The sequence below is a fragment of the Lissotriton helveticus genome, chromosome 2_1 (genome assembly GCF_964261635.1).
Source record: "Lissotriton helveticus chromosome 2_1, aLisHel1.1, whole genome shotgun sequence".
NCBI lineage: Eukaryota > Metazoa > Chordata > Amphibia > Caudata > Salamandridae > Lissotriton > Lissotriton helveticus.
In genome coordinates, this window is record NC_136059.1 from 1,170,913,299 (window position 1) to 1,170,936,215 (window position 22,917).

At 48.2% G+C, this 22,917-nt stretch overlaps 1 protein-coding gene across 14 annotated transcripts in view; it reads right to left on the reverse strand.

Moving 5' to 3' along the window:
- The window catches only part of ANKRD17 (ankyrin repeat domain 17), a 1,381,421-nt gene that overhangs the window by 669,232 nt on the left and 689,272 nt on the right, over positions 1–22,917 (reverse strand). For all 14 annotated transcript variants that reach the window (XM_078676026.1, XM_078676025.1, XM_078676019.1 and 11 more), the window contains one exon: positions 14,657–14,768. In XM_078676026.1, the coding sequence (XP_078532152.1) occupies positions 14,657–14,768 (112 nt within the window). The remainder of the gene's footprint in view (positions 1–14,656; positions 14,769–22,917) is intronic.

Sequence of the window (22,917 nt, forward strand, 5' to 3'; positions counted from 1 at the left end):
CGACAACCCTTTCGTTGGCGGATGTCCGCCTGGCAGTTGCAGCGGCCGGAGTATGTGGCGCACTTACGCAAAGAGATCGACCATTTCTGGCGCGAGAACTTGGTTGGGGATGTCGATGCCATTGTTGTGTGGGAGGCGCTGAAGCCCACGATCCGGGGCATTGATATAGCTTGGTGTGCAGCCGCTCGGCGGGAACACCGGGAGGCCATTGTGACTGCCGCGGCCCGCGTGGAGGAGCTGGAGCAGCGTAGTCGACTCGGGGGTGACGATGGCGTCGTGCGACAGCTCCTGCAGGCCCAGCAGACATATTCCTCGGTCCTCTATGAGGAGGCCCGGCAGGCGTGGCTTGCCACGCGTAGCAGGGTGTATCAATGGGATGATAAGTCCTGCACCATGCTACATAGGCTTTGCCAGGCGACCTTCCAGCCCCTTGAGCTACCCAGCATTACGGCGGAGGATGGCTCGGTTATGACCGACCCGGATCGGTTGGCGGCTAGCTTCGCCCGCTATTACGAGGCACAATACGCTCCTCGTGACCCATTGATGGAGGGCGAGATTGCCTCTTACTTGGACGACCTGCTCCCGCAGGCAGTTCCGGAGGAGACTAGAACGGCCTTGGAGGCCCCGCTAACGTCCGAGGAACTTGGGGAGGCCCTTGGCCAATTGAATACTGGGAAAGCGCCCGGCCCGAGCGGTTATCCCGCCGAATTCTATAAAAAGTTCCATGTCCAGCTGGGACCCCACTTTCGCAGCGCCCTGGAGGCGGCGCGGTCTAGAGGCGAGTTGCCACCTGACTGGCGCCATGCCGAGATTGTGGTCTTTTTGAAGCCTGGCAGGGCGCCGGACCGACACGACTCTTACAGGCCAATCTCCCTCATCAACATCGAGGCCAAGATCTTGGCGAAAGCCCTGGCGAATCGCCTCCTGCCCCACATCGCCGACCTGGTCCACCCTGACCAGGCCGGGTTCATGCCGCACAGGGCCACCAGGCATAATATCCGGCGGGCGCAGGCAGCGATCGACGCCATGGGGGCTAGAGATGAACGGGCCGCATTGCTCCTCGCGGACATGGACCGGGCCTTTGACTCGGTGAGTTGGGCATATTTGTTCACCTTGTTGGCCCGCCTCAATCTAGGGCCTGTCTTCTTGTCCTAGATCCGTCTCCTATATACTAATGTTACGGCGTCGGTCCGGGTAGCCGGTGCGGTCTCGGGACGTTTCCGGATAGGCCGTGGTACTCGGCAGGGCTGCCCACTGTCCCCCTATCTATTCGCCCTGGCCATGGAGCCCCTGGCGTCGCGGATACGATTGGATGCCCATCTGCGTGGCTTTGTCTGGAACGATACCCTAACGGATAGGATTGCGCTTTACGCAGACGACGTCCTCCTGTTCCTTACCGACCTGCGGCGCTCGGGCCCTCGGGTATTGGAGATCATGCGGGGGTTTGGCGAAGTCTCAGGGCTCCGCCTTAACTTGTCTAAGTCGACCCTGTGGGTTCTACGTGGCGGAACGGTTACCGACCCTTGGGCCGCCGACCTGCGCGTGGCGACGGACGGCCTGAGATATTTGGGTGTTTTCCTCTCGACTTCGCGAGCCGTGGTCTGGACGCGCAGTGTCTTGCCGGTGTGGGAACGGGTTCAGGCTGATGTCAAGACGTGGTCCAGAATGCCCCTTACGATCTTTGGGAGGTCGGCCATTTTTAAGATGGTGGCGCTGCCGAGACTGCTGTACCAACTCCAGCATTTCCCGCACCCCATTGGCATGGAGTGGTTCCGTCAGGTGAACTCTGTGCTGAGCCGCTTCCTGTGGGATGGCGGTGCAGCCAGGGTGGCCCTAAGGACATGCTTTCTGTCCACTTACTGTGGTGGTCTGGCCACATCCGACCTCCTCTCCTACTACCAGGCGTCACATCTTCTTGTCCTCAATGAATGGTGGTACGGGGACAGGAGTGACCCGGCCTATGCCCTGGAGAGGCATCTGATGGGTGACCATACGCTCCACACCGTTCTCTACTCGGCCCGTATACGCCGCGGGCTGCCGTCAGTAACAAAAGTGGTCTTTGCAGTGTGGCGGCAGTCTTTGCGCCGCATGGGTTGGTGGGGCAAATTAACGGCCGAAACGCCGCTGTGGCACAACGGTCTGCTCCCAGAACTGGCGGCCCTAGCCGGGTTCGAGGGTTGGGAGGCTATTGGAATTACACAATTGGGCCAGGTCATGTCAGGCGCCACCCTCAAATCCTTTGAGGAACTCCGAGTAGAGTTCCAGATGCCCCAGTCCCAGTTCTTCCGTTACCTCCAGCTGAGGCATGCCCTCGCCCCAAGCATTGCCGGCCTCGACTCCCTGCCGGAGTTCAACCCAATTGAGGCGAAAGTGTTTATGGGAGACATGGGAGACAAGAAGGTCTCTGGGATTTATCGGTCCCTTGTTATTCACTGCTCGTCCACTCTTCGCTCCCTTCGGGACGCATGGGAGGTAGACGTGGGCGCCTTGGATGAGGACGACTGGAGGGAGGCGCTGGAGTCCCCGCGCGGCACCGCAATTGCGGTCCGGCTTCGCCTGATACAATTCAAATACCTGCATCGTGCCTACTACACACGTGAACGACTGTGGAAGGCTGGGTTGATTGCGTCATCGGAGTGCCTGCGCTGTGGGGAAGTGCCTGGCTCCCTAATACATACGGTGTGGTCGTGTGGTCGCCTGGCTGGATTCTGGAGGGGCGTATGGAGTTGCCTGGCTGAGGTCCTGGGCTGGGATCTTCCTCGAACTCACAGGCTCGGCCTGCTGCACATTATGGAAGGGGTTGGGGGCAACATATACAAGCGCCACTTGCTGCTACTGGGCCTGGTGGTTGCTAAGCGCGACCTAGCTCGGGCCTGGAAATCTGTGAGGGCCCCCCCCCTGTCTGCGTGGAAGGCTGGGCTGGACTACTTTATGGGTCTTGAGAAACCAATCTTTGAGGCGCGGGGCTGCCCACGCAAACACTACAAGATCTGGAGGCGGTGGGCCGACTACCGTGACCTGACCTTGGAACCCCCGGCGGAGCAGGAGGAGGACATTTGATCGCAGTGACTTTTCTGGCCCAAATGGCACGACCCTGGTTGCATTACACCTGCATCCTCTATGTGAATCGTTTTTGTGTTGCCTCTGTACATGTGTGGTGGGGGGGGGGGGTGGGTGGGTACGGGTTGGGGTGTTGTTGGGGTTGGGGAGGGTTGTTAGGGCATTTTTAAAGCTGAGCTTCATTGACACTAGCTTTGTGAATCTTATGTATGTCACCTCTACATTGATACTGTTGTGGTGATCTTGGTGTGTGAAGATGCCACATCCTTGATACTTTTACGCTCAATAAACTTGGTTGTGAAAAAAAAACTACACCGACAGGTAAGAAACTATTCGTTTTGCAGCGTGAATCTTTCTGGATTCACTATGCTGTGCATAGACTTTGTAGCGGTTGGTTACGTTTGTGGCGACTGGGTGGAAGATGCGAGTTCGTTGTTGAATATGTGTTGAAGCACTTTCTGTCCTACTTGTGCTTCCTTGTTCATCTGTATATCCACGCAGTAGTGCTTAGTGAACGTGTGCACTGAAGCCCATGTTGTCGCCAGGCATATGTCTTGAACGGGTGTGTTGGCCAGGAAGGCTATTGTTGCTCCCTTTTTCCTGGTAGAGTGGGCTTGTGCCCCCCTCTGTTAGTTCTTGACCTGCCTGCTTGTGGCAGAATTGTATTGTTTGTGCGATCCATCGTGCAATGGTGCCCTTTGTCACTGGTCTACCCAGGAAACTGCTTGCGAAGGACACCAAGAACTGTTTGGTTTTCCTGTGCTCTTTAGTTCTTTCCATGTAATGCATTACTGCCCTTATAGCGTCCTGAGTGTGCAGTGGGATTTGTATTGTCTGGTTCACGTGAAACCTTGAGACCACCTTTGGCATTAAGTGGGGGGCAGCTCGGATTACCACCCCATCATTGTGTATTTGAATGTAGGGTTCTTGTAGTGTTAGCGCTTGCAGTTTGTTGACCCTGCGTAGCGTGGTGATTGCCACTAGAAAGGCTGTCTGGGTTCGAAAGATGCCTTCATAAACTCTGTTAGGACTAAATTAAGGTTCCATGCCGGTGTGGGCATCCTTTTGGGTGGTGCTATTCTTTTAGCCCCTTCCAGGAATCTTTTTACTACTTGTGATGTAAAGAAGCTCTTTCCTGTCTCTCCTCTTGTGTAGGCTACTATCGCTGCTAGGTGTACCCTCAGCGAGGTGGAACTTAGGTTTGATTTGAGTAGGTGCGTTAAATATTTTAGCACTGTTGATTCCCTTGTCATCTTCTTGTGCAGTTTCTCCTTGATACACCATTGTATGAATCTTTTCCATTTTGCCACATAGCACCTCCGTGTGGTAGGCCTTCTTGCCTCTCGTAGCACCCGCAGTGTGCTCTCCGGCAGTTTCAGATCTGCAAACTCTAGGTCTTCAGGAGCCATGCCGCTAGGCAGAAGCTCTCTGGCTCGAGTACCTCTCCGTTTGGCATGGAGAGTAAGTCCTTTCTTTTCCCGAATTTGTGAGGTGGTCCCTGCACCATCTCCACTATTTGTGAGAACCATGACTGCCTGGCCCACTGTGGTGCCACCAGAATCATCGTCATATTGCTGGTTCTGCATTTGCGGAGTACCCTGTGCATCGGCGTTTTCGGCCAGCTTATCCATAGGCCATTCCCTTGTGATTGTTCCCCTGGTTGCCTGGATGCGAAGTATTGGTATTTTGAATTCTGGTGTGTTGCAAATAGGTCTATTGTCGGAGTCCCCCACTTAGCCTTTGTGTTTCTTGTGCATTGAGCTCCCACTCATGGGATGCCGATGTCTGTCTGCTGAGCCAGTCTGCCTCCACGTTGTCCTTCCCTGGTAGGTGTATAGCTAGGCGGTCTATTTTGAGTGGAATGGCCCATCTCCATATGTCCTGCGCTAGTTTGGATAGTGCGACTGATTGTGTTCCTCCCCGTTTGTTGATGTAGAACATCGTTGTGGTGTTGTCGGTCTGTATAAACTCTTTGCCCATACAGTTGTTTCTGTAAGGCTTTTAGGGCGAGGAACACAGTCTTTAGTTCCAGGTAGTTGATGTACCTGATCGCATCTGTTGGAGTCCACAGGCCTCGCACCTTGAGTTGGTACATGTGTGCTCCCTATCCCTTCTCAGATGAGTCTGTGGTGATGGTCACTGTTGGGTTTCGTGGTGTCAAAGGCCTCCCCTCTGTAATGTTCTCCTTGTTCCACCACGCTATCTCCTCTTGCACTGCGTGGATTAAGACCACTAGATCTTCCCAACTCCCTGTAGCTTGTGACCATTGTTTTTGCAGCCATTCCTGGACTAGGTGTATGCAGGACGCCATCATCCCCATGATCTTGCTCGCTGTCCACACTGTCAGAGCTCGTCCCTTCTGGTACTGACGTGTCTCCTTCAGCAGGGCAAGTGTTCTCGTCGCTGGGGAACACTTTGCTCTGTATGGTGTTGATCTGTGCGTCTAGGAAGATCTTCACTTGCTCTGGTTCCATTGAGGATTTCCCTTAGTGTATTGAGAATCCCAGTTCAGTTAGCGTTTTTGTGACCCGTTGTGCATGTTCCTTGCATTGTTTGTAGGAACTTGCTTTTATGAGCCAGTCGTCGAGGTAGGGGTATACATGGATCCCTTCCCTCCTCAGGTGTGCTGCCACGGCAGTGAGGCACTTGGTGAAGACCCTTGGTGCGGATTTTAGTCCGAAGGCCAAGGCGGTGAACTGGTAGTGTGCTTTGTTGATGGCAAATCTCAGTAGATGTTTATGCTGTCTGTACATGGGAATGTGTAGGTAGGCATCCTTTAGGTCTATGGTGGACATAAAGTCTCCGTCCCTTATCTGAGGAATGACTTCTTGAAGAGATGTCATCTTGAAATTTTGTGTTCCTATGTATTGGTTTAGGAACCGTAGGTCCAGGATGGGTCTTAGTGTTTCGTCCACCTTTGGTACGAGGAAGTAGTTCAAGTACACTCCCTTGTTTCTTTCTTGGAATAGGACTGTTTCTATGGCTTCTTTGTGGAGAAGTTCTTGAGCTTCCTCTGCAAGTAGTGCTAGTTCTTTTGCTGAGTGCGTTTTTCTTTTCGGTTTCCTGTTTGGTGGTTTCTTTTCCAGTTCTATGCAGTATCCGAACTGTACGATGTTCAGTATCCATTTGTCTGTTGTTATTTTTTTCCATTCCTGGAAGAAGTGTTTTAGTCTGCCTCCTACTGGTGGTACATGTTAGTTGATCTTTTGTCCGTGTGACCCTTTTTTGCTGACATTGTTGTGCCCCTAGAGGTGTCGTGTGGGTGGGCACGGTTGGTGGTGCGGAGCCACTTTGAAATGGGTTGCTCGCCCCCCTTCTTGTTTGCCCTCATCTATTTCGCCCTCCCGCGAAGGGACTGGCCCAGAGGCTGGTATAGCCAGGTTTGCTTTTGCTGGCCCTGCTGTGCTTGGTTGTCGCCCTGGTAGCCCTGCTGGGATGTCTGATGTGACGTTCCCGGTTGGTTTCCCCCTCTTCCGTTTGGCCTCCGTGTCGGTGTGCCTCTCCTCATTCCTCTGAATTGCAAGGCCCCCATGGACCTTGCAGTTTCATTTTTCTTTTTGAGTTGGGTGAGTTTCTCATCCACTGGTGCTTCGAACAGGGTTTCACCACTGAAGGGCGTGTTCAGGATGTTATTCTGTACTTCTGGCTTGAAGCCTGATATTCTCAGCCAGGCATGCCTTCTCTCTGTGACCCCGGTCATCATGAGCCTGCTGGACGTGTATGCCGCATCCAGGGCTGATTTTAGGCATGAGTTGGCTATATTCTTGCCTTCCTCCACCAGGTGTGTTGTCCTCTGTTGGTATTGCTCGGGGAGGTGTTTGAGCAGTTGTTCAACCTCGTCCCAATGCTGGTATGCCTGTTGAGTAGGGCATTATAGTTGGCAATGCACCACTGTACATCTGCATTCCTATCTATCTTCCTTCCAGTGAGGTCTATCCTCTTACTCTCCTTGTCAGGTGGTGGGCCTGAGTTTGTGGGAACGTTGGCCCTTTTTTTCGGGTTGTTGCTGCAATGATGTAAAATGTAAATTGATACTTGTATAGCGCACTACTCACCCGCAAGGGTCTCAAGGCGCTTGTACGAATACCGCTGTGGAACCCATCCTGGCTTTCCCTGTGAGGTGTCCACTCCTGGGCACCCCCAAGGTGGAGGCCAGGCATCCTTAAAGTTGTGGGGGCCGTTGTGGAGATTAAGAAAGCTATTGCCCAGAGTGGGACTCCATGATTGGAATAGGCACCGAGGCGAGAATTATCAGGTCCGTGGAATTTTTTAGCCCAAGACCCGCCGAGGCGGTGAATTGAACCCTGTCCCCGGCTAGACCTCTGCATCAGGGTCTGCAGCTCGAACCATTGAGCCACAGTTGTGACGGATCCCTGGATGTAGGGAGGATCCTTAGAGGAGTGTTTGTATTTTTTCTCTGTCCTGGGTGTGACAGACCTGCAGCTTGCTGGTTCTTTGAATGCCTCTCTCCCCTGGTCCAGGACACTTGGTAGCATGGGTAGGAATTGACTCCTGGTTTGAGTGGGGAGCAGGGTCTCTAGGAGGAAGCAGGCTTTTGTTTTTTCTTCCTCCAGTTTCACTCCATAAGCTGTTGCCGCGTTCCTGATGCCCATGGTGTAGATCCCAATGTCATCTGGCGGCGAAGGCTTCGAAGGGTACGTCTCCACGGCCTCTTCCGGGCTTTCAGCGTCGAGGTCCTGCCAATCCAGGTCCTGCGCCACCGAGGATGCCGAGTCCAAACTCGTGCACTGGTCTTCTTCGCCTTCCTCGAAATAGTATAGGCCCTCTTCCTCTTGGTGTTCCTGGGGCTCGGGAGTTTTCGGCGGCTCTTCGGCGTCAAACTCCTCCTCGTACTCGACTTCGACGATATTGGTTTTATATAAACACATTTGTCTGAGTTCAGTATTGTGTGACATCCTTTCTTGCCTGAGTTTGTACAATAAATGCTAAACATTTCCCACTGATAAAGCCTTACTGCTCGCCCACACTACCACGAATAGAGAGTAAGGTAATTATATACATTTACTACTGCCTACCTTTGGGGTCCCACTGGATTCTGTGCACACTATAAGATTCTTTGGTATAGTATATACAGAGTCAGCTTCCTACATTGGTGGATCAGCGTTGGGATATACAACTTTGCATTTGTTGGACTGACTTGGTCAACACCCGATCACGACTGAACTCTTAAATTGTCTTTAGAATTCTGAATTTGTTGAATTGACATTTTCCATATTAATAAAAGTCTTGCTAGGTCTTGGTTAAGTCCCTTTAGAATTTTATAAAAATAAAAGCTCACTTTAATTAGGGGTTAGGGGGGTTAGAATTTTTGTTAGAATGTCTCTTAACAAGAACCCAGCTATTTGTGAAGATAAGACTAACAGAGAATATGGTTGAGGAGCTCGACCTCACCTCTTATCTCCACTTAGAATTCAGGGAGTTACGGTCTCTAAGTAAACTTAAAGTCAACATGGGGTCCCATCCCACCAAACAAAAGCTCCAGAGCTGTTGGCAGGGTATGCTAAGGACCATCCTTCTGAGAATGGTGAAGACCACTCAGAAGAGGAAGAAGATGGAGGGGATGAGGATACCTTACAACCCCCCCCCACCACCCCCTTCTTCTTAGGGAGAAAAGGGCACTGTGAGAAAGTGGCTCTAAATATACTGGACCAAAGTAAGGTTCAGTGTGTATGTAGATCACAACCCTCAGAGGTGTAACAGAGGTTAAAGTCAGGGCTGACCTTACTAAGTGGTAGCTTGGTCGAGCAGTAAGGCAGTACCAGAGGACAGTGTAAAGCATTTGTTGTACACACTCAGTCAGCAAAAGGTTTCACACACCCAAGGACTGAACTCCAGGCCAATTGTTTTTATATCAAAATATATAGTTGTTTTATTTTTAGAACCATCAGGAATCAAAATATACTTTTCTCAATATGAGTGTTCTCAGATAATTGTTTTGCAGAAATGTAATTAACTTTATAAACACAATAGGTACAGAGGTTGCAGTAGGCAACACAATTCTAAACACAATGTAACATTGAGCTCAATGGGTTTTTCTACATAAATGCAGTGTATTACTTTATAGATGACTTTTGTAACTCCAGGACAGGATCCTAGATTCAGTCCTGGGGTCTAAGCTGAAAACAGTTTAGGAAAAACGTTGTGGTTATTGCAATGATTTTTAAAGAATATAAAGGTATTTTAAAAGTTGACACTTAGAAACTTTTCAGTGAAAAACTAGCAATGTTATCCTAAGGAAGGAAATTGAAGTCATAGGTAAAGTAGTTTCTCGTTACTTTTGTAATCCAGGACTGGACTCCAAGGTTCAGTACTGGGGTATCTACCGAAGACAAGTAAGTATTAACATTTTAGTAGTTGGTACGATTTTTAAGGAATATTTTTAATTTTAAAAAGTAGACACTTGGGAGAAATTTGAGAGAAAAACAGTCAATGGAGGAAATTCAGGTTATGGTAAGTACAGTTCTAATTACTTTTGCGGTTCAGTACTGGTCTGAGAGGTACAGTACTGGCTCCTCTCCTGACTCCAGTTGAGTAATTCGAAATTTGTTACTCGGCTGATTTTATAGGAATATTTTAGAGTTTCAAAACTTCACACTTAGAAGATTTTTCGAGTCAAACCAGTCAATGTTATCCAATGGCAGGAAAGTGAGTTATCGGTTTCCAGGTGAGTACTCGACTGGTGAAGTTAAGGTTCTGGGCATAGACTCAGGGGTCTCCCAGGGCCGGGAAGGTACAGTAGTTACACCCTCAGCGGCACAGAGGCAGCGGGTGCAGAGAGAGTAGGTCCAATGCAAGCCAATGGAGGGTAGGGGGCCTTCAGTTGGTGGCTGCAAGCAAGCAGGCCACATGGCTCTGGGAGCTGAGCTCCTGGTCACTTACTCAGGGCAAGTGGGGAAGTAGAGTAGGGTAGTAGTTGCACTTCCAGCGGCACTCGGCGGCTGGGTGCAGGGTACTTTTGAGCCGTCGGGCGCTCAATGTTAGCCAATGTGAAAGTTAAAAAGTGAACAAAGACTGCAGGCTTGGGAACAGAGATTCTTCAGGTGCAACCACCACTTCGAGAGGTAAGTTGGGATCTTGGAGAAGAGGTAGGTACCCCAAAGGAAGGCACAGGGGACCGTGGGGCGCCGTGCCAGGGGTGTCTTTTGGCATCGGGAAAGCTTACCCTTAGCTGGTCGCGGATCAGGGGGTCCCTGGTTCTGAGGCTGCAGGCGTCGTCGAGGAGGGTCTTTGGGCACTGGACTTCGGGTTCCAGTCGCCGGGGGAACGTGTTGGAGCAGAGCCTCTGCTCAGGGGAGTCCCAGTCTGTTAAAGGGTCAAGGCAGGCAGGTCCTCCGGGTTGTCCAAGGTTGCTGTCCGCAGGAGTCACCGGGATTAAACAGGAGCAGGTTCCAGGATCGACAGGCCGGTCGGGCTGGGGCCAAGTCAGTTGGTGTCGTCCTGTTAGCAGCTGCACGGCGGGTATTCTTCTTGATCTTCTTTCGTCTTTTTTTACAGGGATCTGAGGAAGGAAGGTTCAGGGTGCCCCTAAATACTGAATTTAGGGAAGTTACAGGTAGGGCAAGGGCAGGGACAAATAGGTCCCTGTCCTGGGGTGGGTTCACCCCCTAGCCTGCTCCTCTCCTGTGGGAGGGGGGAGGAGCCTAACTGTGATTGGGCAGGGCTCCCCATCTTCAAGAGGGCCAGAGCCCGGGTTCGTGCTTCACCTCGCTTCTTCTACCTGAGGGGTGGGGTTGGCACAGGCTGGCACACCCCCCTTCCTGACGTAGGGTTTCCCGCCAATCTTCCCGCCAAAGTGGGGGTCAGAACTGGTGGGGGCCAGTTGCTGAATACAGCAAGTGGTCTGGAGAACTCACAAGTGCGCCAGGCCTTTGAAGCTTCCCCCTGTCCATCCTGGGGGAGGAGACCTAGCACCTCGCCCAGGATGTGCATTGTTGCAGGCCCAGGAGAGCGGGGCCTCTCCACCCAAGGGTCCAGCAACATGTCTGCTGTGAGGCAGCCTAGGCAGCCTCTCAGACCAGACCTGGATTGTAGGTTAGGATTTCAGGGGGCATCTCTAAGATGCCCTCTGGTGCATTTTACATTAAATCCCACACTGGCATCAGTGTGGGTTTAATGTGCTGAGAAGTTTGATATCAAACTTGTCAGGCTTCAGTGTAGCCTTTATAGTGCTGTGGAGTTCGTAATGTCAACCTCCCAGTACCATATACTCTTAATGGCATTACTGCACTTACAGTGCCAACGAATGGTTCTGGGTACTGAAGGGGCACATGGCTCATGCACCTGTGCCCACACCACTGGCATAGGGCATCCAGCTAGAGGTGTGACTGAGGTATGCCAGGGCAGTGGGTTTTGTGGGCATGGCACACAGGGATGTGTGCCATGTCGACTCTTTGTTTAGTTCAGTACCTAGACACTCAGCCTGCAAAGGCAGTGTGTGGGTGTCAGGGTACAGGGCCCCTAAGGGTGGCACAATAAGTGCTGCAGCCCTTAGGGGTCTTCTCTGGTCACCATGCCCTGGATACCCAGGGTACCATTTACTAGGAGCTGCTAGGTGGCCAGAGATGCCAATGGGGGTTCAGTTTCAACACGGCTTTAGGGAAGGAACACAGGCCCTCAGGTACCTGGTTGGCATTAGTCCAGGGCACACTCAGTCAAAGCACATCAGCAGTTCAGCAAAAAGTGTGGACATACCAATGCAAGAAAGATGGCACTTTCTCACAGGCACCAGTGCCCCTGAATCCAAGAATATACAGATCTCACCACCTAGATTCCACATAGATGGTTTATGTGCATCTGAGTCCGTTGAGGGCATCCTCAATGAAGAGACCAACCTCTTATTGAGGTTGACCAAGAGATTTAATCTAGAGACCAGACTCCTGGTTCTAGAAAAAGAAAGAGTAGAGATGGGCTTAGCTCCCATCAAAGGTGGCAGCACATATCAAATAGGGACAGAGAGCAATCTTATGATCCCCAAATCCCCAAAGGTTGTGTCCCCAAATTTGAGGAAGGTGATGACATCACCAAATGGTGCACAGCTTTTGAGAGAGCTTGTGAAATGAGGAAAGTAAAGAAGTCACTCCTGTGGAAACTGTTCACTGGTAATTGAAGGGAAAAGACTCCTGACCCCTTTCTGGGGCAGATGCTGGGTCTTATGACCTCATGAACTGTCTGAATGCTTTGGACTCACAACTGAGGAATATAGAATTCGATTCAGGGGTGCTCACAAAACCCAAAATCAGTCTTGGGTTGACTTAGTTGACTACTCGGTTAAGGCACTAGATGGATAGTTAACTGGCAATAATGTGCATGATTTCAATGGACTTTACAATTTTTTTTATGAAGGAACATATTTTGAATAATTGAACCTATGAAAAGTTACATCAATATTTGCTAGACCTAGGTTTAATTTCTCTCCAAGAATTGGGAAAGAAGGCAGGCCACTGGGTCAAGACTAGGGTACCCAAAACAGCCACCGGGGTTAACCAAAAGAAAGGGGTTACAAAACCTCCCCAGGGGAAAGGGGGTGAGAACCCAAAAGACAAAAAGCCAGAGTTTTGTAATGGATCCCAAAAACCTGCTCCGGAGCGTGGGTCCAAAACTCTTCCCAGTCCAATGGTAGGTACAAAGGGAAGAACTTTGATCCCCTAAAGGCCTGGTGTTTCAAATGTAAGAAGTTGGTACACTTAACTGGAGATGCTACTTTTCCAGTCACTACTGGTGAAGTCAGTCTCCAGATGGGATCAAAAGTGTGCCCAGAGCAAATCAGAATTCACACTGAAGCAGTTCTAGTCATTGAGGGTGAAGTGGAGTTTGCCACTTTAGCTGTGTGGTCACCCAACTTAAATAAGTATTTACAATACTCCTGGATCAATGTGACTAAAATAGAAGCCCAGAGGGATACAGGTGCCAGTGTCACTATGGTGAGAGACACAATGGTTTCCCCCAGAGCAATACCTGATTGGGAAACTTGCCCATTCACCAACGCTGACAGTGTTACTACTAACCTTGCCATGGTGACTTTTGACTTGGGGAGGCGGAGTTTACTGGTCTGAAACAGGTAGTGATTTCTCCAAAGCTTCCAGTTGCCAGTATGATTGTAAATTACCTGGAGACCTCCACATGGACTGAGGTAGAATTGACAACCCATGCAGCAATGCTGGACATCCCTGAGATTGTGTGTCTCAAGACTAGAGCACAGAGCTGAAAGCAAGGTGAAAAAGAACTGTTGGAGCCTAAAAGAAAGGCCCAACCTTCCAAGAGAAAAAGTAAGAAGACTGGGAAACCAGCTTCTGAACAGCCAAAGACTCAGGACCCCTCTTCTCAGGGAGAGGACTAGACCCCAGAGGGAACTGGGCCCATGGATCTTGACCGTTTCCAGGTTGAGCTCTTAGGCAGAGGGGGACCCACTGGGGAAGAGCTATACCTCGAATAGCAGACCTGTCTAACTCTTGAAAGCCTGATGCAGCAGCAAGGGACTACTGTACACTGAGGACAGTGACCCCAACCCTGGTGCCACTATGAGAGTGATAGTGCCTTAAAAGTACTGGGACTTCTTACTCACTTCGGCTCATGGCATCCCCCTAGCTGGGCATCTGAGTCAAACCAAAACTTGGGAAAGGCTAATCAGCCACTTTCACTGGCCCCAGATGTCTCAGAAGGTAAAGGTGTTTGTCAGTTCCTGTGTCACCGGTCAAGCCAGTGGCAAAACAGGTAGACACCCAAAGGTCCCCTTAATTCCACTACCAGTAGTTGGGGTTCCCTTTGTAAGAGTCGGTGTGGACATAGTGGGTCCACTAGAACCTCCCACAGCATCAGGAATAAATTCATACTGGTGGTAGTGGATCATGCCACCAGGTATCCTGAAGCAATTCCCCTTAGGACTACTGCAGCTCCTGCAGTAGCCAAGGCCCTCATTGGTGTTATTCACCAGGGCAGGGTTTCCTAAGGAGGTGGTTTCAGACAGGGGGTCAAACTTCATGACTGCATAACTAAAACATATGTGGAAAGAGTGTGGAGTGCAGTACAAGTTTACTACACCCTATAACCAACAAACCAATGATCTTGTTTAAAGGTTCAACAAAACATTGAAGGGCATGATTATCGGGCTCCCTAAAAAACTAAAAAGGAGATTGGATGTCCTCTTATCATGCTTGCTTTTCGCCCACAGAGAGGTGCCTCAGAAGGGAGTAGGGTTTTCCCCTTTGAACTTCTGTTTGTCCATCCTGATAGGGACCACTCTGTCTTGTTAAAGAGGGTTGGGAGAAGCTTTGGATGAATAACAAAGAATGTATAGCTCTGCAAATTCTCACCTGCACAAACAGAGAATATAGCAGTGTACTAAGACGTATGTAGTAACACTTCCGTTGGGATCCAAATTGACTTTATGCTCACACTTCAAGTAAGTAAAACAGAGACAAACTAAATCACAATAACCAGCTAATTGGTCTGCTGATTTTTCTAGTAAGAATCATTTAAGTGGCATATGCATACAGTATACATTCTGTTTTAAAATTCACTGACATGTCAATTAACTAAAAGGAGCAAGGAATAGCTCAGCAATTCAGCATTCTCCCACCTTTTTTATCTCGATGCTCTATATTTGCACCTCGTTCCAAAAGAGTTTGCACTAATTCCTCATGGCCACCTGCACAGGCAAGAGTCAACGCTGTGTCATGATTACTCTCCGTCTACCATGGAAAACACAAAAGCACAACTGTGAATAAAGTGCACTGTACACAAGTATCGTCAATTAATTTTAAAAAGAGACTCACAAAGACCTTACTGATCAAACTTTATGCAATCATGCTTTCAAGTAAACATTCTATTAAGGAGAATTAAATATACAGTGATAATTTGGGCCCTAGCACTGGAATACTTTTTGAAGTCTGAAATAGCGGGCTAGACTATGTCTCTAACAATATATCATTACTGAAGGTAAGTACATTTTCCATCTGAGTGAGACATCTAGCCCCAGATTTCTTAACTTGGAATAGATACCATAGCCATTCCCCATTGAAGTAGGGTCTGCGAACTGATCCCACAAGACTTCTCCAGGAAAACTAGGCGGGCAACTAAGACGGACCAAGAACATGGAGGGATAGGTAAACAAGTGTGTGGCTCTTAATATAATCCATGACTACCATCATGAAGCAATAATTAAAAGCAACCTCACAGGCCCGAGAAAATCGGTCTTGAAGAAAACAGAAAAAACGTACGTAAAGAGTTATCAGACAGAAGACTGACAAGACCCCTTTACCCTAAAAATGGGAAAAGGAAAACTGGATGACAAAAGGGTCAATGCATTGTTGTTTCTGACAATAAGAAACATGAAAGGAGAGAGATTGGTTCTGGAAACCTAAGAGAAACTTCTGAACCTATTCCCGAAGGAAATCTGAACACCCTCTTGCAAGGATTAAAATAGTGTGAACAAACTGTAGCATTCAAGACACAAGAAATGCATATTTAGGCATACTGATATATATATATATATATATATATATATATACATACATATATACACACACACACACACACATCCACACACACAAATACTCTGAGGAATAAAACACAAATGGCAACATTTTTTCACAGTCCTAAAAGGCAGGAGTGTGCAAAACATGAGAAGCTAGAGCACATATGCCGAGGACATATACAGAAGAATATCAACAGATACTACAAGTGACCCATGTGTGCGCAGAAGTGTATAGGTCAAGACACACTGCAAAAATGCCCACTACAGGAACAAACACCTAAGGACGGGGCACAACTGAGTCCAATAAGCTCCAAACAGGACAAGCAAAAAGAGATGGAACCGTTTGTTCCCGCTTTTAAAAAAAAAATGACATTGCAAAGGAGTTCAGATAGAAGGAAGGCCCTGTCCACAACAGGCACAAACAAAACCTGTGATACAAGAAAACATGAGAAACACAGGAGTATGTATAATTTGTACAAGATCATACATAACATCTCTGAAAGGAGATATTTGGGAAAAAAGACACCGCCCAAGAACAAAGAGGGAGGGGGTCGGGGGTGCCCCCTCACCACAGAAGAGGCGATTTGTCAGAAGATAAGGCTGTCTGTTAATTGTGCAAACAAGAAAAACAGTCATGAAACTCACAAGAGAGGCATGCTGGAGAAAAGTACATGCCATCTAGAAGATAGAGAATGTAGCCCATACAGAACTACACACAGTAACGGAAATGTACTAGATGGTGGATGCACCAATCCATGAAAACTTGGGACAAGGTGGCCAAAAAGCAGAGCATGGAACAAGTAGAGGAATACCGCAACACAACATGGAGCATGGGTAGGTATTCAACTGCATTGAAGAGGTAAAATCATGTTACACTAGAAACTATGCTGCATCCAAAGAGAGGCACTTGTAAGCGAATAGCATCCAAAAAATGAAAATGTAAATGGAGAACTAGAGCATGATCCCACGTACTTAGACATTGCCAAGGCTCTGAAGAACTCAGAAAACTACGTAAAAAAGGGGCATAACGCACAGAAGCCACTGGTGTGGAGAAAACCAGATGAGTGAAAATGCAACAGAGCCTCGTGACAGGCGATCACAAGAAGAAAGCAGAGCTCCGAGCTCCCTACAATAGTTCTCAAAAAAATAAGGCGCGCAGTCCGAGAAGGACACAGCTTTAACAGAAGAGCTTTACAATAGCAAACCAGTACTCCACATAGAGTAGTCACATATCCATAAAAAGAGGTATAAATTCTTGAGTCCAGCTTGTAAAAGAGATTCAATGGAAACAAAACAAACCAGCTAACCAGCTGCAAACATTGTTCAGGAATTAAGTCTCAAGCCCAGAGTAATAGACTACTAAAAGTCCGAAGTAGTGCTTATACCTCAACACTCCCAATGAAAGAAAACTACAACAGAGAGACCACAGTTGTGGACATCGTAGAATGGATTAAATAAGACCCAAGTGTCCCCAGTCACGAGATGCACGCCATGAGGCGCTGGACTGCAGAATCAGCATGGCGATCGAATAACTGGAGGTCATCAAAAGGTAAATCTCTGAGACGCTCCCGAACATTCACAAGAAAAATAGAATCACGCAACCAAGCATGCCTCCTTAAGGCTACTGATCTAGCCATAGCCCTGCCTACGGAATCCGTACTGCCCATCGCTGACCTGATAGTGAACCTAGCCAGTTCACGACCATGCTGCACCATCTGAAAAACTTCAGCCTGAACTTCTTCTGGAAGTAATCGGCCGACCGAATCCCATAGTGCAAAAGAAGCCCTCCCAATTACACAGGATGTGTTCAAAGACCGTAGGGCAGCACTAGTAGATGCAAACAGAACCACCAAGACTGCCGGCTTGGCGGAAGCAAGGGAGGAGCTTCCAAGTGCAAGGAAGCCAAAGCTGCCTGCACAACCAGCACTATAAACTTAGGGTTCTGAAAAAGACAACCAGGGTCATCAGGAGCTGGTCGATGATGGTGTGCAATAACACGTTCAACAGAGACACCGGACGCTGGTTTGGCCCATGTTCCCAAAAGAATATCATATAATGACTCACCAAATGGGAGTAACGGCTCGACCCCTGCACCTCCCAGATGGAGAAGATCTATTAAGCAGTCAGAGGACATAATCACCATATGAAGCTGCAGCTTCAAAATGTCAGCAGATCGTTGAATGACCTGAGCAAAAGCTGTGCTAGCTTCTGTTGCCACTCTAGGAGGTGAAAGAAGATCAAAGGTAGGGGATGGTTGAAGACTAACGTCCCCTCCAAAAACCAAAGAACCTCCTGCTTGCGGCTGGCCAGGAGCCCCCAAACACTCAGAGTCACCAGTATCTGCAGCCGCGGACTGCAACACTGGTGACAGAGTAACCACAGTAGTGTCATCTACCTGTAGAGGAGATGGAGTCTCAGTGGGAAGAAAAGGGGTCTCCGACACCGACTGACGTCAAGACGGCGTTGTATCGACGACCACCACTAAGGGTGTCTCAGACTCCGGATGGCGTCGAGACCGCGTCCTACCGACATCCACCACCAAGGATGTCATCAGCGTCGCAGAGTGTCAAGGAGGTGATAGGTCACCTTCTGCGGATGACATAGATGTCATAGCAGGAAGCCGCACCGGGTTGTTTCCCGATGTCGTAGTGACTTCAGAGAAGGAGTCAAGACAGAACTGCTGGCGAACGTCCGATCAGAGGCCCTTCCACATCTTTGGGGCCCGAAGGCACTCTAGGGAGAGGTGCTGGCCCAAAAAAGACTTGCAAGGCTCAAAAACATTCTTTCACTAGAGTCCTAGTCGCCCCCTCACCAGGATATGGTGGAAAACTCAGGGTCGACTCCTGTGCAACCGCCTCCTATAGAGATCGGGAGAAACTGGCACTAGTGTCACTACTTTGTGAGGCTGTTACTTCATACCCTTCCGGTGGTATTTACCTGCTTTCGGCATGCGGCGTCCCCGGGAATGGCTTCTCAACGTGCGACGTCCATGGGAATGGCTTCTCGACCGGCCTGAGCAGGATCCTGAGAGCGGGAGGAAGGGCGGCACCGCTTGAGTTCCTAACAAGACAGCCGGGCCGACAGCAACTTCATTCGACATTCCCGTAAGGACTTGGGCTTTAAGTTTTCGACTGGCGTCGCACTCCTCGTAGTCCACATACAAATGGCGTGCAGATCTGTCAGACATGTGTTGTGTATAGGTCTAGCAAGTCTTAAAGCCCAAAGGTATCGGCACACTGTTCCCAACGTAAAGGGCGTTCAAGTAGGCCAAAATACAAGGACTTAAATGGCTCCACTGACGTCATATCCATGGACATCATCACTGTGGAGCCGTACGGCGCTGTCCCCCAGTGCGCAGAGGTACTGTTGAGATCCAGGCTGGGGCCTGAGGGAAATTCTAAGGTAAGGAATCTGAGGCTAGATGTCAATATCAGATTGGTACAACAATGAGTAGCTCCATTTGTGTCAAAACCAGCAAGGCTCCCCAAAGATTCTTCAGTTAGTGCTCAATGTAGTAAAACGTCAAGGTAGAATTCATTTTATTCCTCTGTAAACCAGGATGGCAAAGAAAGTGAACATTTTCCAATTAAGCTTTACAAGTGGAAGGTGAGAAAGGGAGAAGATAGTTGTAAGAGCTGAATGGAGCAGGGTCAGATTTCAAGCTCTAAACCTAATAATTACCTCAATCATAGTGGCATATCTATTAAGGTATGGGTCTTCGTGGATGGATTCCAGAGAATAACTGCAGGTCAGAGGGTCAGGCTTCTGATGATGAGACAATGGATAAGGTGTTACAGATGATAAGTGGGCAAGGATATAGAGCTGTAAGAGGATGGTTCTTGTTAAAGCTGCTAATCTTCCTGAAGCTATGTATCTGATAAGACCAGAGAGGGTGTTTTAGCTTACGGCAGAATAGGACCTTGTATTGGGAAGTCCTCAGCATTAGGATCTGCTATGTCCTAGCCAAGAAGCAGCTTCGGGAAGTTGCTACCACTGCATTAGCGAAAGGAGTGCCTGCCCTTGAAATCTGCAGGAATGTGACATGGGCACTGGTGCATACATTCACAAAGCACTACTGCCTTGATAGCCGGGCTCAGCGGGAAGGACACTTTGCCTACTCAGTTCTGCAAGATGTCTTGGGGTGAGGGGGGGAAAAGCTGCATGGCATTAACTAGCGGCATGCAAGAGTACTGACAAACAGAAAACAGTGCAAGAAATGTCCTCTTCTCTAATTGGGTACTAATGGATGGAAAAGAGAAGAGCTGTAAATGAATAGTAGTGCAGAGGCTAGGAGTGGCAATGTGACCTGGTTTTGGGCATGTATGTCATAAAACTATTAGAACACATGCGCTGGTATCATCTAAAAAACTAAAATCCAAAGGATGGTCTTCTGTCCACATGACAGAATAAGCTAATGGAGGCTAGACTATAAGGAAAATGCTACTTACCGGTATGCATCTGTTCTTTGCATGTAGAGCTGCAGAATCACATACTTGTGCATAGCTCGCCATCTGGTGTTGGGCTCAGATGTTTGCACTTTGTTGTTGTCTTAGAAGAAGTATTTGTAGTCACAAGATAGGGGACTCCTCCTTTGGACGATAGTGCGCATGGGCATCGACTCCATTCTTAAGATTGTTTTTCGCCATGAAGGGAAATGATGAAGTTTGTAAGAAACAGAAAAGATGTCCATGTGTAATGTATCTAAGTAAGATAACCCTGGAACAGATAAGAGGTACCGATGAGGCGAGTGGGCTTATGTGATTCTGCAGCTCTACATGCCAAGAATAGATGCATACTGTTAAGTAGCATTTTCCGTTCGGGGCATATGAGCTGCAGAATAAATACTTGTGCATAGACTGTATAGCAGTGCTCTCCGTTAGCGGTGGTTACCTTTAAATGTTGTAGAGGTCTGAAAAAGTGTTTTAAGAACAGCCTTGTCCACAAAAGCTTGTTGTTTTGTTTGCACATCTACACAATAGTGTTTGGTGAAGGTGTGTGTTGTAGACCATGTTGCTGCTTTACAAATGTCATCTAAGGGAATGTTCCTTAAGAATGCCATGGAAGCCCCTAATTTGCATGTTGAGTGCGCTCTAGGGGGAATTGTTAATGTGCGTTTTGCTTTGTGGTAGCATAGTTGAATACATTTGACTATCCACCTGGCAATTCCAGCTTTGGAGAAGGGGTTTTCTTTATGAGGTGTAGAGAAAGCTACAATTGGTTTGTGTTTCTAAAAGGTTTAGTTCTGTCAATGTAATAAAGTATAGCTCTTTTGACATCAGGTGTGTGAAGGGCTCTCTCTGCTACAGAATCTGGTTTTGGGAAAATAATGGGCAATTCTACAGATTGATTAAGGTTGAAAGCAGAGATTAATTTGGGAAGGAATTCCGGATTTGTTCTAAGAACCACTTTGTTATGATGTATTTGTTAAGAATGGTTCTTGTATGGTTAAAGCCTGGATCTCACTTACTCTTCTGAGAGAGGTGATTGTGACAAGGAAAGCTACTTTCCATGTAAGGAACTGCAGTTCGCATTTGTGCAGAGGTTCCAATGTAGGAGCCATGAGCCTAGTAAGGACAATGTTTAAATTCCACACTGGAGAGGGTGGGATTCTGGGGGAAATTATTCTTGTAAGGCCTTCCATAAATGCTTTGATGGAAGGTACCCTAAACAATGACAAATGTTGTCTGTTTTGTAGGTAAGTGGCAAGGGCAGCAAGATGTAGTCTTATGGATGTGTATGCCAGATTACATCTTTGTAGATGCAGTAAATAGCAAATAATGTTTTGAATTGAAGCATCTATTGGGTCAATAGTGTTTTTATTGCAGTAAATGACTAATCTTTTCCATTTAGCTGCATAGCAAGTTCTAGTAGTAGGGCGTCTAGATTCTTTAATAATGTTCATGCAGTCCGGTGGGAGGTTGAGGTAACCGAACTCTAGGACTTCAGGAGCCAGATTGCTAGGTTTAGTTGAGCTGGACCTTGATGCCTGATCACTCCATGGTTTTGTGTAAGAAGCTTTGGGGAGAGTTGTAGTTTTTGGTGTAGAACTACTGAGAGTTCCAGGAGTGTTGTGAACCATGGTTGCCGTGCCCATGTTGGAGCAACCAGGATTATCTTGAGAGACTGTTTGAGCTTTCGCACTACTAATGGAATTAGCGGGAGTGGCAGAAAAGCATTCGCAAATCTGCCTGACCAGTTAATCCATATCTCCCTGTTTTGTATATAATACAATGCTGTCATATTGTCGGTGCGGACAAGGACAGTTTTGCTGATGAGATATATCTGGAATGATTTTAATGCTATAAAGATTGCCAGTAACTCCAGGTGATTGATGTGGAACACTTTTTGTTGAGGGGTCCACCTGCCCTGAACTGTATGGTTTAAGAGATGGGCTTCCAAGCCGGTGAGCGATGCATCCACACTATTTGTGGAACTGGGTCTAGGAACAGCCGCACTTTGGAAAGGTTTTCGGTGTTCCGCCACTGTAGAGAGCGATGTGTGTGGCTGTCCACCAATACCAGTTGACCTTGACCCTGATTACACTGACGTGCTAAACATTCTGGTAAAGGGCGCATCTGGAGTCTTGCATGAGGTACTATGAGAATGCAAGAGGCCATCATTCCTATTAATTGCATAAACACTCAAGTTATTTGACTGGCAAACACTTGAGCTGGTAGTGAGTGTTGGGGTTGAAATTTTGTAATGAGGGTTTGCATACTGGCTATTCGGGCTGGATTGGGGAATGCAAGGGCTTTGGAAGTGTCTATTGTGGCCCCTAGGTACTGATGTATGCTAGATGGATGAAGATGTGAGTTGGTGAAGTTTATTGTGAACCCCAAGTTGTGAAGCAATTGAATTGTTTGGCGAGTGTGGTGAACACACTGGCTGTATGACTTGGTTTTATGTGCCAGTCGTCCAGGTATGGAAAAACATGAATTTGTTGTCTTTGCAAGTGGGCGGCTACTACTGCTAGATACTTTGTGAGGATTCTGGGTGCTGTGGTCACTCCAAATGGGAAGACCTTTAATTGGTAGTGCTGACCGTCCACTACAAACCTTAGATATTTTCTGTGAGCAGGGTGTTTAGGAATATGGAAGTAGGCATCCTTAAGATCTAGAGTGGCAAGGAAATCACATTGTTGGAGCAGTGGGAGGACCTGTTGAAGGGTGACCATATGAAAGTGGTCTGATTGTATGTAGATATTCAAAGAACTGAGGTCCAGTATTGGTCTGAGAGTACAGTCTTTTTTGGGGATGAGAAAATAGAGGGAGTAAACCCCTGTGCCTTGATGCTGAAGGGGAACTGGTTCTATTGCATGTTTTTGAAGAAGTGAGAGAACTTCCTGTTTCAGAAGTGTTAGATGT